Source organism: Barbus barbus, assembly GCF_936440315.1.
Source record: "Barbus barbus genome assembly, chromosome: 43".
Lineage (NCBI taxonomy): Eukaryota > Metazoa > Chordata > Actinopteri > Cypriniformes > Cyprinidae > Barbus > Barbus barbus.
This window is the reverse complement of record NC_136721.1, coordinates 24458900-24475939: the sequence shown is the minus strand read 5'-3', so window position 1 is coordinate 24475939 and position 17040 is coordinate 24458900. Positions and strand designations below refer to the sequence as shown.

Here is a 17040-nt window from a genome sequence, read left to right as displayed (position 1 = left end):
ATAAATGCAGCCTTGGTGAGCAGAAGAGACTTCTTTCAAAAACATTTAAAAAATCATAATCATTAACTCATTAATAGACGTGCAGCTAATCATCAAGTTATTTTATAGTTATATTTCCCTGGAATATTATTTATATTGAACCAAAATATACATTTTATATAATATATTTATTTTTACAATTCATGTTTTTCATCTACAATATTGAATTATTATTAATTTAGAAAATATAGTGCATTTTTATTGTTATACTTCTAAAATATCGAATTGGGTTTAATTATATGTAATATTTTCAATATGAATAATAATTGAATATTTTAGATAAAATATAGAAATTGTAATATATACAATATATATATATATATATATATATGTATTATTTATTAAATATGTTTTAATAGTCTTTCTAACATATCTTCCTCTTTTACTATTAATATTGAACCTGTGTGTGTGTGTGTGTGTGTGTGTGTGTGTGTGTGTGTGGATAGATAGATAGATCGATAGATAGATAGATAGATAGATAGATAGATAGATAGATAGATAGATAGATAGATAGATAGATAGATAGATAGATCGATAGATAGATAGATAGATAGATAGATAGATAGATAGATAGATAGATAGATAGATAGATAGATAGATAGATAGATAGATAGATAGATGTTAAATCATGCGCTATGACCCGGGAAGCGAGGGATAAAAACTCCAGGTTGGTTAAAAGCAGCGCTCGTGCTCTTCTTGGCAAAGGCTTTCTGTGCGCAAAACACAGCCAGAGAGTTAATGAGGTGCTGAGCGCTGTAAAATATGAAGAGCAGCATCATAAATAACAGCACTGAGGATCACAGATGATTATTTGTGAACGGCATCCAGAAGGAATTCATCAAGATCCCGCTGGAGCGCTTTAAACAATACTAACATGGACTTCAGACTTTACTGGGCTGTACCGTGCTTCTTTAGCAGGGTACCATGGTAATATAGCATATTTGCATACAGTAGTTCATTTACAAATAAAGCGCCTGAAGTACTGAAATTCATGTGGCATGGTTTTCATATGTGCTTCCAAGAATACCATGGTACTGTATTAATAATGATGGCACTGGAATAACATGCAGTATCAGAAAAACATGCATTTCAGTACAATACTATACTCCAAAGTGCCATCGCTGTTCCATAGTATCACCACAGTACTTTTCATAAGCATAATATCATATTTTTGGACATAATTATTTATAATTTTTTCAAAATGTTTTTGACATTTTCACTTTTAATTAATTTCTTTATTTAATATTTTTTTATTCATTTACTTGTTTGTTTGTTTGGTTTTTTCTAAAATTTATTTATTTATTAAAATTATTTAAAAAAATATATATTTGAATTTTTAATTATATCATATTGTTTCAATATATTTGTCAAATGTTTATTTATTTGTGTGGTTGTTTGTTTGATTTATTTATTTTGTTATTTAAAAAAATATATATATTTGTATATTTTATCAATTTAATTTAACAGATTTGTTGTGTGTGTGTGTGTGTGTGTGTGTGTGCATGTGTGCGCGTGTGTGCGTGTGTGTGTGTGTGTGTGTATGTATATATATATATATATATATATATATATATATATATATAGTTTATTAAATATATTTTAATATTTATATCTTCCTCTCTTACTATTAATATTGAACCTATATATGTGTGTGTGTGTGTGTGTGTGTGTGTATGTATGTATATATATATATATATATATATATATATATATATATATATATATATATATATATATAACAATTTCTATATTGTATCTAAAATATTGATTTATTATTAATATTGAAAATATTACATATAATTAAACCCAATTCAATATTTTAGAAGTATAACAATCAAAATGTTCTATATTTTCAATATGAATAATAATTCAGTATTTTAGACAAAAAACATAAATGCATTGAATGCATGAAGGCATTATATATTTTTGGGATATTTACCATACTAATATTAAAGTATTTTATAAAATACCCCGGAGCAAATATATAAATATAATGGTATATGCATGGTATATGAATATCATAATCATTCAATACCATGGTATATTTCAAAGTGCCGTAGTATTACCATCACTGTACCATGGTACCACCAGAGTAATGGCTGATATCATATTTTTGGACATGCACTATGGTAATATTGTGTTTGTGACCATGTACTATAGTAATACCATGTTTTTGGAGGAATATTATTTTAAATATAATACATATAAATATTATATATCACGATTAATCGCATACAAAATAAAAGTTTTTGTTTACATAATATATGTGTGTATATTTATTATGTATATATAAATACACACACACATGCATGTATATATTTAAGAAAAATGTTATGTTTATACATTAAATATATTTATATATGATATAAATTATATGAATATAAATATATGCATATAAATATTTTCAAAATATGCTGTATGTGTGTGTATTTATATATACTAAATAAATATACACATACATATATTATGTAAACAAAAACATTTATTTTGGATGCGATTAATCGTTTGACAGCACTAATATATATATTTTTTTTGCATCTACCGTACAAATATTACTGTATTTTTTTTAATACCCTGAAGTAAATTAGTAAATATCATAATTCTTTACCATATGATATATCAAGTACCGTGGTTTTTGACATATCTATGAAACAAAAGTGTTTTCTGGAGCTTTACTGTGTATAAATGCGCCTTCATGAAGTGGTCATTTGCAGGCCGTGTGAATGTGTGTGGATTGGTCTCAGTATGGTTCCCAGCGATGTCATTTCCTGGAGGCGCTGAGGCGTGAAACAGCCTTACAGCTCTGGTTAAAATCCACCAGGCTTAACCAGATCAAGCCACCCATGAACACACGCAGAGCATCGGTGTGGGCAGGGAGAGACGTCCCACTTAAACTTTGTGTCTCCGTCCCGAATCAGGCTTTGTTTGGTCTTCCTTCTCCTCACGTATCCCATCTGAGCAGCTGTCTGGAACCAACTCCACAAACTCTACTCATTATCCATCCTCCCACCGTCTCACACACTCACTGCTACAACATGCCTCTCACATACACACACACATATGATAATTATTCATTACAAGTACTTGTCCCATGTGATATCAGAATAGCACACGGAAAAAAAAATGTTCTGCTCACCAAGGATCATAAAAACAATAAAACAGTGAAATATTAGTACATTATAAAATGGCTCTTTTCTATATGAATATGTTAAAATATAATTTATTCCTCAAAGCTGTATTTTCAGCATCATTACTGCAGTCTTCAGTGTCACATGATCCTCAATGAATACAATTTTCAATTTCTTTGTTTTTTTTTAACCATTGCTGATCCTTATACTTTTGAATGATATTGTATCATAGTTTCCACAATAATAACATTAATAATTTTTCTTCCAAATCTGTTTTTATATTTTATATCTAAAAATATATATTTAATATAATTATATTTAATTGCGGGGAAGTCGTGGCCTAATGGCTAGAGAGTCGGACTCGTAATCGAAAGGTTGTGGGTTCGAGTCCCCGGCCGGCAGGGTTTGTAGGTGGGGGGAGTGAATGTCCAGCGCTCTCTCCACCCTCAATACCACGACTGAGGTGCCCTTGAGCAAGGCACCGAACCCCCAATTGCTCCCCGGGCGCCGCAGCATGGCTGCCCACTGCTCCGGGTGTGTGTTCACGGTGTGTGTGTGTGTGTGTGTGTGTGTGTGTGTGCATTTGTTCACTACTCACTGCTGTGTGTGTGAACTTGGATGTGTTAAACGCAGAGCACCAATTTCGAGTATGGGTCACCATACTTGACAATACGTCACGACTTAATTATAATTATATATTTTTTCTAAAATTATATTTTAGATCTAAAAAATGTATTAAGTTTAAGGTAAGTGGTTGCAATCAGTTTATTTTAGCTACATTTAAATAAACAAATTTAGTTGACTAACTTTCAACATATTTCTTTTAATTAAATGTAGCTAAAATAAATTGTTTGCAACCTCTTACCTTAAAAAAAATGGTATTATTTTGTTTCAGTGTATTTATATATATACCGTTGTTCATTCACATTCAGTCTTAATTAAGACTTCACTTTAGCAGCTTATTTGAATGATAAAAAAGATGGTTGTGCGTCTGTCTTCTGAAAGATGTTGGAGATGTTTTAGACGTGTGTTTTCTTGTCTCTGGTCTCCAGCGCTCTCCGGCGGTCTGCAGGGTCAGAGCACCTCGTCTGTGAGCTCAGATATCAAATCCGAAGACGAGGGAGACGAAAACCTGCAGGACGGCAAATCTCTGGACGGCAAGAAGGAGGATGTGGACAGCAAGGATCTGAAAGCTATAGAGAGGTCGAGATCTAGGTAAACTGTACCGTGAGCATCGCTTCATTCAAACGCCGTCTGGACTTTGATGAAGTGACACGTGTTCTGAGAGGCAGCTAAACGCACAGATGAGCAACCCAAGCAAAACTGATCCAAAACATAAACACATAAAACATTCGGATCCAGTGTTTGAAGATTTATATGCCCATACAAACACACACCATTACCTTTAACTCAGCTGGTTTTGCCTCAGGAGTTTACATCTGGACATTAAATCAAATATTTAGCATTAAATTACTGTATATAGAATAGGTGTAGAATTCATAACACACTCCATTAATGTTCATTTTGTTTAACTTTTATTTATTTTTTAACTTCTAAAAAATATTTTTTGTGTTTTTTTTTAATTGAAATAAACTAAAATATAAATTTATGATGAAAAATCTAAACTTAAAAAAATTACACGTTGCCTTAAAATGTTGGATTTGTTTTGAAACAAAAGTAATGTTCTAGTAAATTTCACAAATAATTTTTACAAGTAATTAAAAAAAAAATTAAATATGAAATGTTGAACTGGTATGTTCTCCAATAATATGTTCGATTTACAGAGCAAATGAAATAAAAGTTAAAGTGCTAAAATTACTAAAACTATTAAGAAATCATTTCTGTTAACTGAAGTAAAGCTGAAATGAACTAAAATAAATGTTAAATATATAAAATAAATACATTTTAGATAGAAAACTAAAAAAAACTTTCCGTTTACATTGAAATTTCAGGAGTTGCTAGTAAATTTCTCAAATAATCACAAATAATCTGCTAATATATAATCTCTCTTAAGTGCTAAATATCAGAGGTTTGAGATCGACACACACACGTCTGGGTTGTTCAGCATCTCGTCTGGTCTTGAGCCGGATTTTAGCTGTTTCTCACACATGAGAGTAGGGAAATTCATCCAAATTCATGCAGACCTTTCCAGGATAAATGCCTGATTCCTCCGCAGGGTTTATAGATTTCCACCTGGAATGACCAATTCGACTCCTTCCTCTCAAATTTAAGGCGATCTTTGTGACTGTGATTTCTGATATTTTTCATTCATATTTTGGTGGTTCTTTAAAGTTTGATTTGATGCATCATTAGAAACAGATTCACTTTTTACTCTTTAACCTAGAATCAAGGAAATTGACTAGGGATTCACTGCTAGAGGGTTTTTAATAACAATTATATCAATAGCTGATAAATGTGTTGTCATGGCTGATATTATAAATCTTCTAATTGCATCTAGAATTTAATATGCTTTTTGTGTCTATTTTATCTTTTTATATATCTAGAATTTTATGTAAATTGTATATACTTTATGTATTTTTATATACTATATATACAGTGCCCTCCAAAAGTATTGGAACAGTAAAGACAAAATTGCTCTGTTGGCTGTGGAGTCAAGACATTTGCAAATATGATTAAAAGATAAATATGAGACAAAACTACAGAATGTCTCATTTCATTATTGGGTGATTCGACACATAGATGTTTTACCAGCTCAGAAGTTCAGCACTTTTAGGGTTTCATCCCTCTATCTGATGTGAGCATAAGTATTGGAGCAGTTTCCTCACAGGTCTTTCTAAGTGATCAGCTGTGTCCTGTTGCATTAATTCTTCAGATATTAAAAGCAGGAAATGTGTCGTATCAGTTATATCCATTACTTCTGTATTCTGAATCTTGCATTCGATGATGACACACAAACCAGGATGAAGACGAGGGAGCTGACTTTGAGAGAAAAGCAAGCAATTTGGAGGCTAAAAGAAAAGAGGAAGTCTTCATAGGCCAAGGAGACGGCATCCACTATCCAGTGGGCCATCCCATCCCCGGAGAGAGAGAGCTCACCCTCCGATGCAGCGATCGACATCTGGTCGTCAGAGGGGGCACCGAAGGAAACGCCTGGTGCACCCCGTCCAGCAGAGGGCCCAGCACGCTCCTTCGGCAGCTCCACCGGCTGCGGAGTGCTTGAGGGGTGAGGAGCTCCACTTGGGGATGCCCTCACCGTGATCCTCAAATCACCTTTGACTCCACCTGACGCAGCGTTACCCCGGGTGCCAGAACGAACGCTGGATCGCGGCAGAGGCAGAGAGATTACGCCATGTTTCACATAACAGAGTCTATTACGCAACTCCGAGATGGTCATGTCCCCACAAGAAGAACATGAACCATCCACGAAAGCTTCCTCAGCATGCTGAATGCCCAGACACGTGAGGCAGCAATCGTCCTGAGGTGCCAGGAAACGACCAAACCCAGAATCGCACGGGTGATAAGACATCTTTAAAAAGACGCGATCACCTGTGTTACTCTTTTAGAGAGATTGCTCTTTCAGAGAAATGCTCTTTTAGTGCTGAAGCACGCAGGGGAGCTGGCCACCGCACACTCTTAGTGTGGCTGTCAGCCGGAAGACGATCTTTTTCTCCCGTCCAACGTGACCACCGCTGCTGCGCTGTAACGCCCGCACTCGCTCGCAGAAACACTCTCTGGAAGGGGAGAACAGTAGCTTCACCACTACCGCTCGGCTCCGAAGCGAAAGGATGAATTAATGCGGTGCACCTGCTGCCTCTTATGCTCACGCTGTGATCAGCGGCTGCTGGATGCAGTGATCGGATGCAGTGATCGCATGCCAATGTCCATTGGCTTGTTTAGTTACACTCGAAGTGGATTGGTCTCTCTGGCGAGATCCCAATTTCGTCTGTCATCCGACGTGACTCAGAGTGACCGACTGAAAGGGAACAAAGGGCATGGAGAAATCAAGAGTTTGGAAATCACCAGCGACACCAGCAACCAACAATGACCTGATCGGCTGAGAAAACAACAGTAGTTGATGACAGACAAATCATAAAAGCTGTGAAAATGAACCCTAAACAACGTGTCTGTAAAATCACCAACAACTTCCAGAAAGCTGGGGTGATGCTCTGACAATCTACTGTCCTCAGGAGACTTTGACACAGAATTACAGATGCTACACAGCAAGATGCAAACCTCTGACCAGCACCAAAAATAGAAAGGCAAGATTAGAGTTTGCAAAAAAGCACAAAGGTGAGACAGAAGAGTTTTGGAACTGTGTTTATGGACCAATGAGACAAAGATGAACCTTTATCTAAGTGATGGGAAAGCACAAATGTGTAGGAAAAAAAGGGAACTGCAATGATCCCAAGCATATAGCCTCATCTGTAAAGCATGGTGGAGGTGGTGTCATGGCATGGGCATGCATGGCTGTCTCTGGAACAGGCCCTCTCAACTTTACTGATGACTTAATGTATGATGACAGTAGCAGAATGAATTTGGAAGGGTACAAAACCATCTTGCCTACCAATATTCAAGAAAATGCCACCAGATTCATTGGGAAGTGCTTCATATTGCATCAGGACAATGAACCAAAACACCCTGCCAGTTCAGTCAAGGAATTTATAAGAGCAAAGAAATGGAAAGTGTTAGATTGCCCAAGTCAGTCTCCAGATTTAAATCTGATTGAACATGAATTTCAGCAGCTGAAGAGGAGAGTAAAGGCAGAAACTCCCCAAAACAAGCAACAATTGGGATTGGCTGCATTAAAGGCTGGGAAAAGTATTTCAGAGGATGAGAGCAAGAGTCTGGTGATGTCTATGGGTCACAGACTCACTGATGTGATTGTGTGCAAGGGATCTGCAACTAAATAATAGCTTTTAATCTTTTATATCTGCCTTATGTTCAACTGTCCCAATACTTATGCTCACATCAATGAGTGGGATGAACTCTAAAAGTGCTGCTCTTTTTATTTGGTAAAACATGTATGTGCTGAAATGGCTAATAATAAAATGTGACATTCTGTAGTTTTGTCTCATATTCATCTTTCAATCATATTTGTAAATGTCTTGACTCCACAGCCAACAGAGCAATTTTGTCTTTACTGTTCCAATACTTATGGATGGCACTGTATATATATAGAATTGTATATTCTAGAATATGTTTTATATATCTAGAATTTTATATATTTGGGTGGGCGCAGGACATTATAGTTCTTTTATGTAAGTGAGGACAGCAAAATAAAGTAAACTGTGACATAATATACCCAAAAATTCTTCATACAGTGGACAACCAGTAAAAACTGATTCAGACATGACCTGACCATGTTTTGTTTTTTCCTTTTTACACCGCAGACTGAACAAAACAAAGCATTGCTTGGTAATTGGTTGAGCTAAATTGGTTTTATCTAATTGTGTGCTTAAATTTAACAACTGACGCATTAAACCCAATTCATTACAAACCTTTCGATCAAAGCTATCTGACACAGTTTCACTAGTCATATTTTATTATAATATGTCATATTTTATTACCATTTTCTAAACTATAGCGAATAAACTGTGATAACGTGAGAAATGTTGAAGGTGTCTTGAATAAATTTTGCTTTGACTGTATACTTTATCTAGAATTTTAGAGTTTTGTTTATTCCATAAACATAATGTGTTCAGCACTAAATCTGGCACAGAAAAATATTCTCTCGGTTGAATCAGAGAAACATAAGCCGTAATATGGTCCTGATGACTCTGGAGCACAAAACCGGTCATAAGTAGGACAGTGGTATATTTGTGGTAATAGTAATATATTATATGGGTCAAAATGCTCAATTTTTCTTTTATGCCAAAACTCATTAGGATATTAAGTAAAGATCATGTTCCATGAAGATATTTAGTAAATTTCCTACTGTAAATATATCAAAACTTCATTTTTGATTAGTAATATGCATTGCTAAGAACTTAATTTGCTCAATATTTAGATTTTTTTTGCACCCTCAGATTCCAGATTTTCAAAATATGGACAAATATTTTGTCGTATGCCCCAGAAAATGTATAAATCTCAACTTCAAAAAATGGACCCTTATGACTGGTTTTGTGGTCCAGGGTGACAAATGTCTGATGTGTTAACGAGCTCTGAACTCCTGTTTGGCCCCACAGCAACAACGACGACGAGGACCTGACCCCGGAGCAGAAGCTGGAGCGGGAGAAGGAGCGGCGCATGGCTAATAATGCGCGGGAGCGTCTGCGAGTTCGCGACATCAACGAGGCCTTCAAAGAGCTGGGCCGCATGGTGCAGCTGCACCTGAAGAGCGACAAACCCCAGACCAAACTGCTCATCCTGCACCAGGCCGTCGCCGTCATCCTCAGCCTGGAGCAGCAGGTCCGAGGTCAGTCACAGCGCCACAAACTAGTCTCTTTTAACTCATTGTTTGCTCAAACTACAATATCTTTTCTTTTTTTAATTTAAAGCGACAGTTCACCCAAAAATGAAAATGTTGTCATCATTTACTCACCTTCATGTCACTCCAAACCTGTGAGTTTCTGTCATCTGTTAAACACAAAAGAATATATTTTGAAGAACATTGGTAACCAAACAGTTGATGTTCTCCAGTGACTTTCATAGTATTTATGTCCCTATTATGGAAGTCAATGGCGAGCAACAACAAGCATTCTTTAAAATATCTTATTTTGTGAACTATTCCTTTAATCTGGTGGAATGACCTGCCCAACTCAATCCGAGCAGCCGAATCCTTACCCATCTTCAAGAAACGGCTAAAAACTCATCTGTTCCATCTTTACTTGACCCTCGAACTCTAGCACTCTCTATTCTAATTTTCTTTTATCTATCTGTCTTTTTATTTAAAAAAAAACAACACACATTTGACCTTCTATCAATTGCATATTTATTCTCTAACTGCTAGCTTTTCTTGTAAAACTAACATTAGCTTTATTTTTTCTATTCTATCTACTTGTTTCTTATTAAAAAAAAAAAAAAAACTTTTTATGTGTACTGCGTTCATATGGGTTCTTGTCATAGCACTTGCACGTTGTTGCTCTTTTGTTGGTTTTGATTGCTTCTAATGTCCTCATTTGTAAGTCGCTTTGGATAAAAGCGTTTCCTAAATGACTAAATAATAAATAATAATTATAATAAATAATTTATTACTGTACAGTAGCTGTTCAAGAGTAGATCTGCTTGATTTTGTATTTTATATTTATTATGCTATTATTATTATTATTATTATTATTATTATTAAATAACTAGTAGTTATACATATTTTTATTATTATTATTATTATAAATAATAATAATTTGTATATAACAAACATTTGTGTTTATTGACATGTATGTATATATACATATATATTATTAATATAACTTATAATATATAATTATTAATATAATTAATATATATATTAATATAAATAATATATATATATATATATATATATATATATATATATATATATATATATATATATATATAAAAATATTTTTATTTTTAGATGATATTGTAATTATTAATAACTCTTGTATTTTATATTTAATATATTTTATTATTATTATCAATATAATTGTAATACTATTATTATATATGCAATTAATAATTATAAAATATTTGTATTTTTAATTTTAGATGATGTTGTTAGTATTAATAATTCTTGTATACATCAAACAGTGTTTATTAATATTGATGTTCTGGATTAGATTTTCAGTATTTTATAATACATAATTGTATTATTATTATTATTACTATTATGAATAATTATTATTATTATTATTTCTGGGTTTATTAATGTAGCTGTTACAAATTAGATTTACCATATTGTATATTTAATATATCATTTCATATTAATAATGTAGTTTTATATTATTATTATGCAATTATTAATAAAAAAATTCATATTTAAAAATATTATTATAAATATGAATAAGTCTATGTATGTAGATCAGCTGTATTTTGTCCTCTTGATGGCTGGATCAGGGAGTGTTTTCTGCAGGAGCAGCTCAGCGTGTGATGATCAGTAAACCATCATCATGTGTTTGTGTTCCTCACGTTCCAGAACGCAATCTCAACCCAAAGGCGGCGTGTCTGAAGAGACGAGAAGAGGAGAAGGTGTCGTCGGACGGTGCTCCTGTCTCATTGGCCGGCGGTCACCACAGCATGGGCGAGGCGTCCAATCCCATGGGACAAATGTAAAGAGCCACACCCCCGTAAATGGTCAGAATATTTCCCTCTACACTGATCTGCTGTTGTACACGTCCCAAAGCAATCAATCCTGCAATCACTCTCTTACTCACTCATTCTGGCACAATAACAGAATTATTAGGCAAAGTGATGCAGAACATTTGGATTTCTAATCATTGGTCACATGCCACGTAACTTCACTAATCTAACGATGACTAGTAATCTATGGGTGGCGACAAAAACAAACCTAACCACTTCTAAAAATATCAAAATGGGCGCATTTTAACAACAGATTGGCCGTAAGTGTGGGTTATAATTTGTGTACATAGAGATTTTGATTTTTAAACTATGTATTATATATTGTTCATTTACAATAAAAGCAATTAATAAAGCTAAATGAAGATATTTGCACACATTAAAAGGTGCATGTACACAAAATCACTGACCATTTCATTTAAAAGTGCTGTTTTATGATGACTGTCAAATTGTCTGATTTAATCCCCTCTGTTTGTTTGTTTGTTTGTTTGTTTGAGTTTCTAAAAGCAGAAATAAATCAAGTGAAAGCATGAAAAGTGCAATGTTCACATTGCATTATGGGTGTGAACAGATACATGTTCCAAAGGTGCATGTTCTCTGTGTAAATGACTGTAATGTGCACTTAATGAGTTTACAACTTATAATTAAGGTACAATTGAAGGTGTGAATTAAACCCAGTTCATTCATCTTCACGTTATTTACAGATTTTACAATGAGGGAAAACATTTGGTAACCAGATATTTTAAAAAATCATGCTTTAGAGGCGTTCAGAGCAGCAAATAGAAGAAGAATCTGCACTGTAGTGTCGGTATATGATTATCTCAAATGTGCAGGTTATATTTTACTCCACAATCAACAGAAGAAAAGAAGTTATATTTTGTATGTAAACAATGTAAAGCCATTTTTAGGAAGGCTTGTATAATATAAATTATTATGTCCAAGCAGTATAATTTTCCCTACTGCATTACATTAATAAGAGTACTTTTATTATTTTTATTTATTACCATATTTTACATTATATAATATCAATTATGTCCATGCAGTATAATTTTCACTACTGCATTATATTAATGAGAGTACTTTTATTATAACACATTTTGCATTACAATAACTAGAATTGTTCAGTTTAAAATAAAGGATCAAACATATTACAAAATAATAAATATTATACAATTATTTACATGCAGTATAAGTTTCATTAATGTACTACATTATTGAGTGTACTTTATTATTTATTATTTATTTACATATTTTGCATTACAGTAAAGAGAATTACAAAAATTAAGAATCAAAACATTGTATCATATAATATAATATATTAAAATTATTTACAGATAGTATAATTTTCATTATTGCATTACATTGATGAGAGTACTTTATTTTTATAATTATCATAATTATAATTTTTATTTGCATTATAGTAGCAAGAATTATTAAGTTAATCAAAATATGTAATATATATTATTTTCATTGCTGCATTATATTAATGATAGTATTTTTATTATTATTATTATTTACGTTTTCCATTATAATAACTATTATAATTCTATAATAATAATAATTATTATTAATTAGATATAATTAAACACAATTATTTTTATATAACTATGAATTATATAGAATAGAATAAATTGTTATGCCCTTAATGCATTATTTGCATATTTTACATTTCAGTATTAATAAATTGCTTTTCATGAAATTAAAGAATTAAAGAGAAAAATGTTTCAGTTGCATGAAAATATCGACCTCCTAAAAATAATCTCCATTTAGCTAGGCTACTTTAAGAAAAATACACATCATTTAGGAGTGCTTTTGTAGTGTTTTGTCGTGTATATGTTAACGTCTCTCTCCGTCTGTCCGTCTTTCAGGTCGAAGCTGCCAGAATTCATCAAAATGATGAGCGATCACTTCCTTTGACAGCGTCATTTCTGCCCCGACCGTCAGTCAAACAATCAATCGAACGAACGAACGAACTTCCATCCGACCGACCGACCAACTCCTGCGTGTTCCCGTTCCTGACTGCGTCTGTGAGGATTTCTCCTGTAAATTAGGGAGCGGTGCCGGATTCGTTGTGCATATCTTCCTCCAAGCATTCCCTGTTGCAAAAGAAGACGTTTTTATGTACGAACACACACAAAAACAAAAAGACCAACGGGCGATTCTTCAAACATATCATGATGTTGTGGAGGTGTGGAGAGCAGCCGTCTGATTTCAATGGCAATCCTGTCCACACTGTGGAACTTTTGTAGCTGTGCCTCACGGAACTCCTTACGGAAAAATAGAATTAGGGAATTCCCAATCAGTCGGGACGAGAGGAGCTGTCAATCAAACGACCCAGACGGGATCCGGCTGTAGAATCTGACAAAACCCTTCAAACCTTTGCAATAATGTGGTTTTAGTTCCTTTGAAACCAGCAGATCTTGACCATCCTGGAACCGCTTTAGGCTCATTTCGCGAACTTTTGTTGCGGATCGCCTACCGAAGTCATTTCTCTCCGTTTATTCGTCAAATAACTCTCCCGAAGCCCTCCCGGACCCCGAAGATGCAATTTTGACATGTCGAAACTTCAACCAACGTGCCTTTTAGAGCTCATATCATCACACAACTGGAGGAGAACATTATCTAGGATGCAAGCGTGTAGGAAACGTTAGTCATTAGGTCTATGCAGTCAGGTTTTTTACGACCTGGAGTTTAAAAAAAAAAAAAAAAGGTAAAAAGGTAAAAAAAGTATTTTTTGGATAAACTGTATTTAATGTACTGTACGGCTATATGTAATTAGAAGGTGTGTCCAGCCCCGTGTGGCCCCGCCCACCTGTCACCGTCGTTATTGAGCATTGTATTATAGATATCCGCTTTTACGAATACAGGCTTGTTGTTGAGCCGCTGTAGTACAAATGTGTGGTTGTACGTGTAAAATGGCTTTTTCTCTTTTTTTATCTCTCTATTCTTCGTCTGTACTGGTTTCTCTGTCAAAAAAAATGGAAAAAATGGACGGGAGGCACTGAAAGTGGACACAAATCTATTAGAAAATCAATATATATAAATGTAGAAATATATACAGTATATAAAGAGACGGAGAGGAGTTCACGAGGAGCGTTTTTCACTCTGTAAAGCCGAGCGGAGACGTCCCCGACGCCATCCGCTCCGAGACGTGACTCTATTTGTCATAACGTCACCGCGAACATAACGGCGGCCAACGACGCTCTCGGAAAACCGCCGGCGAAGGGAAACACACACGGACATTTGTAAATTGTATGCAACAAATGCAAACGTACCATTATTTTGAAATTGTGTATGTAAAAGTTATATTTTTACATGTAGGCTGTTGTTATTTTGTGTTTAGAAATGCGTTGTATCAGTTCTTCTCTTTTGTTTTTTAAAAAAAAATACTTAATTGTGTGTTGAAACGTGTCACATTGAAAATGTAGTGAGAACAAAAGCAAAAAAAAAAAAAAAAGTATGTTTATATTTGCGGGAACATTTTTCTTTTCTATAACGGTGGGTGGTGGGGGTCGGGAATCAAAGCTATACGATTACTCTCTCATCCTCTTTCATCATTACATTGTCATTTTTAATTGAGTATTTTTTGTGTAAATAGACGCGGGTCGACGACCTGCTGTTGATCATGTGGCCTGGTGAGGACGTGATTGATTAGCGTTAACGTGTGTCAACAATCAGACCTTAATTTACATTCTCACTTTTGTAAAGAGACATCGCTGAAAGAATCGAAACGACGACTCGGATGCGCTGCGCATTTGCCACCGGCCCTCATACACAAAAATTTAGGCCTGAATTTAATGTAAGTTGCAGATCAAATTTGGACGACACAGTTTTAACACAATAAACTTAATGTGGTGCATATTTGTCATAAATGGGACATGAATGGATTATACAGTATATTTAGTTTCACAGATTTCACGTAATTGACTCCACAGAAAAAAAATTAAAGGAAATTGCGACTTTGTTTTACAATTTGGAATTTTTCTCAAAATTCTGTCTTTTTTTCTTGCAATTTTGACTTTTTATCTCACAATTCTGACATTTTAATCACAATTCTGCATTCATTTCTCACAATTAAAACATTTTTCCTGTGATTCAAACTTTATGTTGCAGTTTTTTGTTAATATCTCCAAATTCTGAATTTTTCTCTGATTTCTTTTTGTTTCTTTGTTTATTTCCGCCATTAAATAAAACAAAAAAAATTGTTTTTTTTTCATAAAAATGTTGGGGAAAAAGTCACCGTTCCAAGATATAAAATGAGAATTGTGGCTTTTTCTCAAATATCGGCTTTTATATCTCAATTCTGATTTTTTTTCACAATTCTGTGTTTATAGCTCGCAATTCAATTCTGTTTTTCATCGGAAATCTCCATTTGTATTTCTAAATTCAGACTTTTTCTCTGAATTCTTTTTGTTTGTTTGTTTCTGCAATGGAATAGAAAATGAAAAAGGTAGGCTAATTGACTTTTTACCTCTGAATTGCAAGAAAAAAATCTGAATTGTGTGATGAAATTCTATTTATCCTTGAAATAAGCTTCCATATAATCCTGCTTGTTCCACAGTAACCATATTTTATATATTAACTAAATAAATGTAATTGTTTTCGCAATGAACAGATTTATGCTGATTTTAATCAATGTGAGTAAATGCATTTTATTTATTTATCGATGCCATTATTTTTCTGTACAGTATGTTTTAAGAATAGTACACTGTAAAAAATAAAAGTGGTTTCAAATTAAAATAATTTATTACCCGGCTGCCTTAAAATTTTAAGTTTAGTCAACTCAAATAAGTTATTATTAAGTTGAAATGTTAAGTTGTACTAAGTGACAACTTATATATTTGAGTTGACTAAACTTAAAATTTTAAGGCAGCAGGGTAACAAATTATTTTAATTTGAAACCACTTTTATTTTTTACAGTGTATGACTGTGAGAAATGCATCACATTTTGTTTATATGCTAAAACTGTCAATCCAAATTTTATACAGCATAAATCTTAATTTTTTTATGTCATGGGTTTTTCTACATGATTTGCAGGTTCAAACGATTGCTGAAAACACTCCAGCAAAAGCCTAGTATTGAAAAGTGTGCTACATCTGTACTTTTGCATTGCTTCAGACATGCTAGTGTTCTTGTCCTTCAGTAAATTTTGAACATCTGAAGTTGTATTTTGCCAGTGCTAAAGATGTTTGACTAATTCTCTCCTTGTGCCACATCATGTTGTTGTAGCCAATTGAATTACTATGATTGCAGTGGAAAAGATGATGTTTTCCTCTTGGTTGTTCATAATGTACATACTTGTTCTTGCTTTTATGAACTGATTTTTTTTAGTCCATTGCAGTACTGAACTGTAAGCGATATTTTCCATCCTCAGAAAGCAAACCTGGGCAGTGTTATCTCTGTTTATTTAAGTGCTCCTCACGTGGAGGATTGTGAGATAAAGATTATTTGACGCAAACAGCAACATACAACTGGTCTTTGCTGCTTTCTCAGCGCGTTTGTCGGACAGATGCGTTGTCTTTGTCACTTGAGTGTGATTTCAATAAAGAGAGACGATCTAGAAGCTCAAAATATCCTCTATATCCACTGCCAGATCACATGATCATTTCAGTGCACATTTAGCACACAAACCAACAATTAAAGAGTTTCAGTAAATCTA

The 17040-nt window shown here is 33.8% G+C and overlaps 2 protein-coding genes across 7 annotated transcripts in view; one reads left to right on the top strand and one right to left on the bottom strand.

The window, feature by feature from the left end:
- LOC306861928 (transcription factor 4-like) overlaps positions 1-14813 on the top strand; it is a 169853-nt gene extending 155040 nt beyond the window's left edge. For 3 of the 6 annotated variants that reach the window (XM_079404424.1, XM_079404423.1, XM_079404426.1), the window contains 4 exons: positions 4220-4370; positions 9314-9543; positions 11221-11353; positions 13250-14813. In XM_079404424.1, the coding sequence (XP_079260550.1) occupies positions 4220-4370; positions 9314-9543; positions 11221-11353; positions 13250-13298 (563 nt within the window). In that variant the 3' untranslated portion in view covers positions 13299-14813. Of the gene's footprint in view, positions 1-4219; positions 4371-9313; positions 9544-11220; positions 11379-13249 lie in introns of all 6 variants that reach the window. The other 3 variants (XM_079404425.1, XM_079404427.1, XM_079404428.1) reach the window with 1 other exon arrangement.
- LOC306861931 (uncharacterized protein) overlaps positions 1-17040 on the bottom strand; it is a 1169885-nt gene that overhangs the window by 931931 nt on the left and 220914 nt on the right. The window lies entirely within an intron of this gene.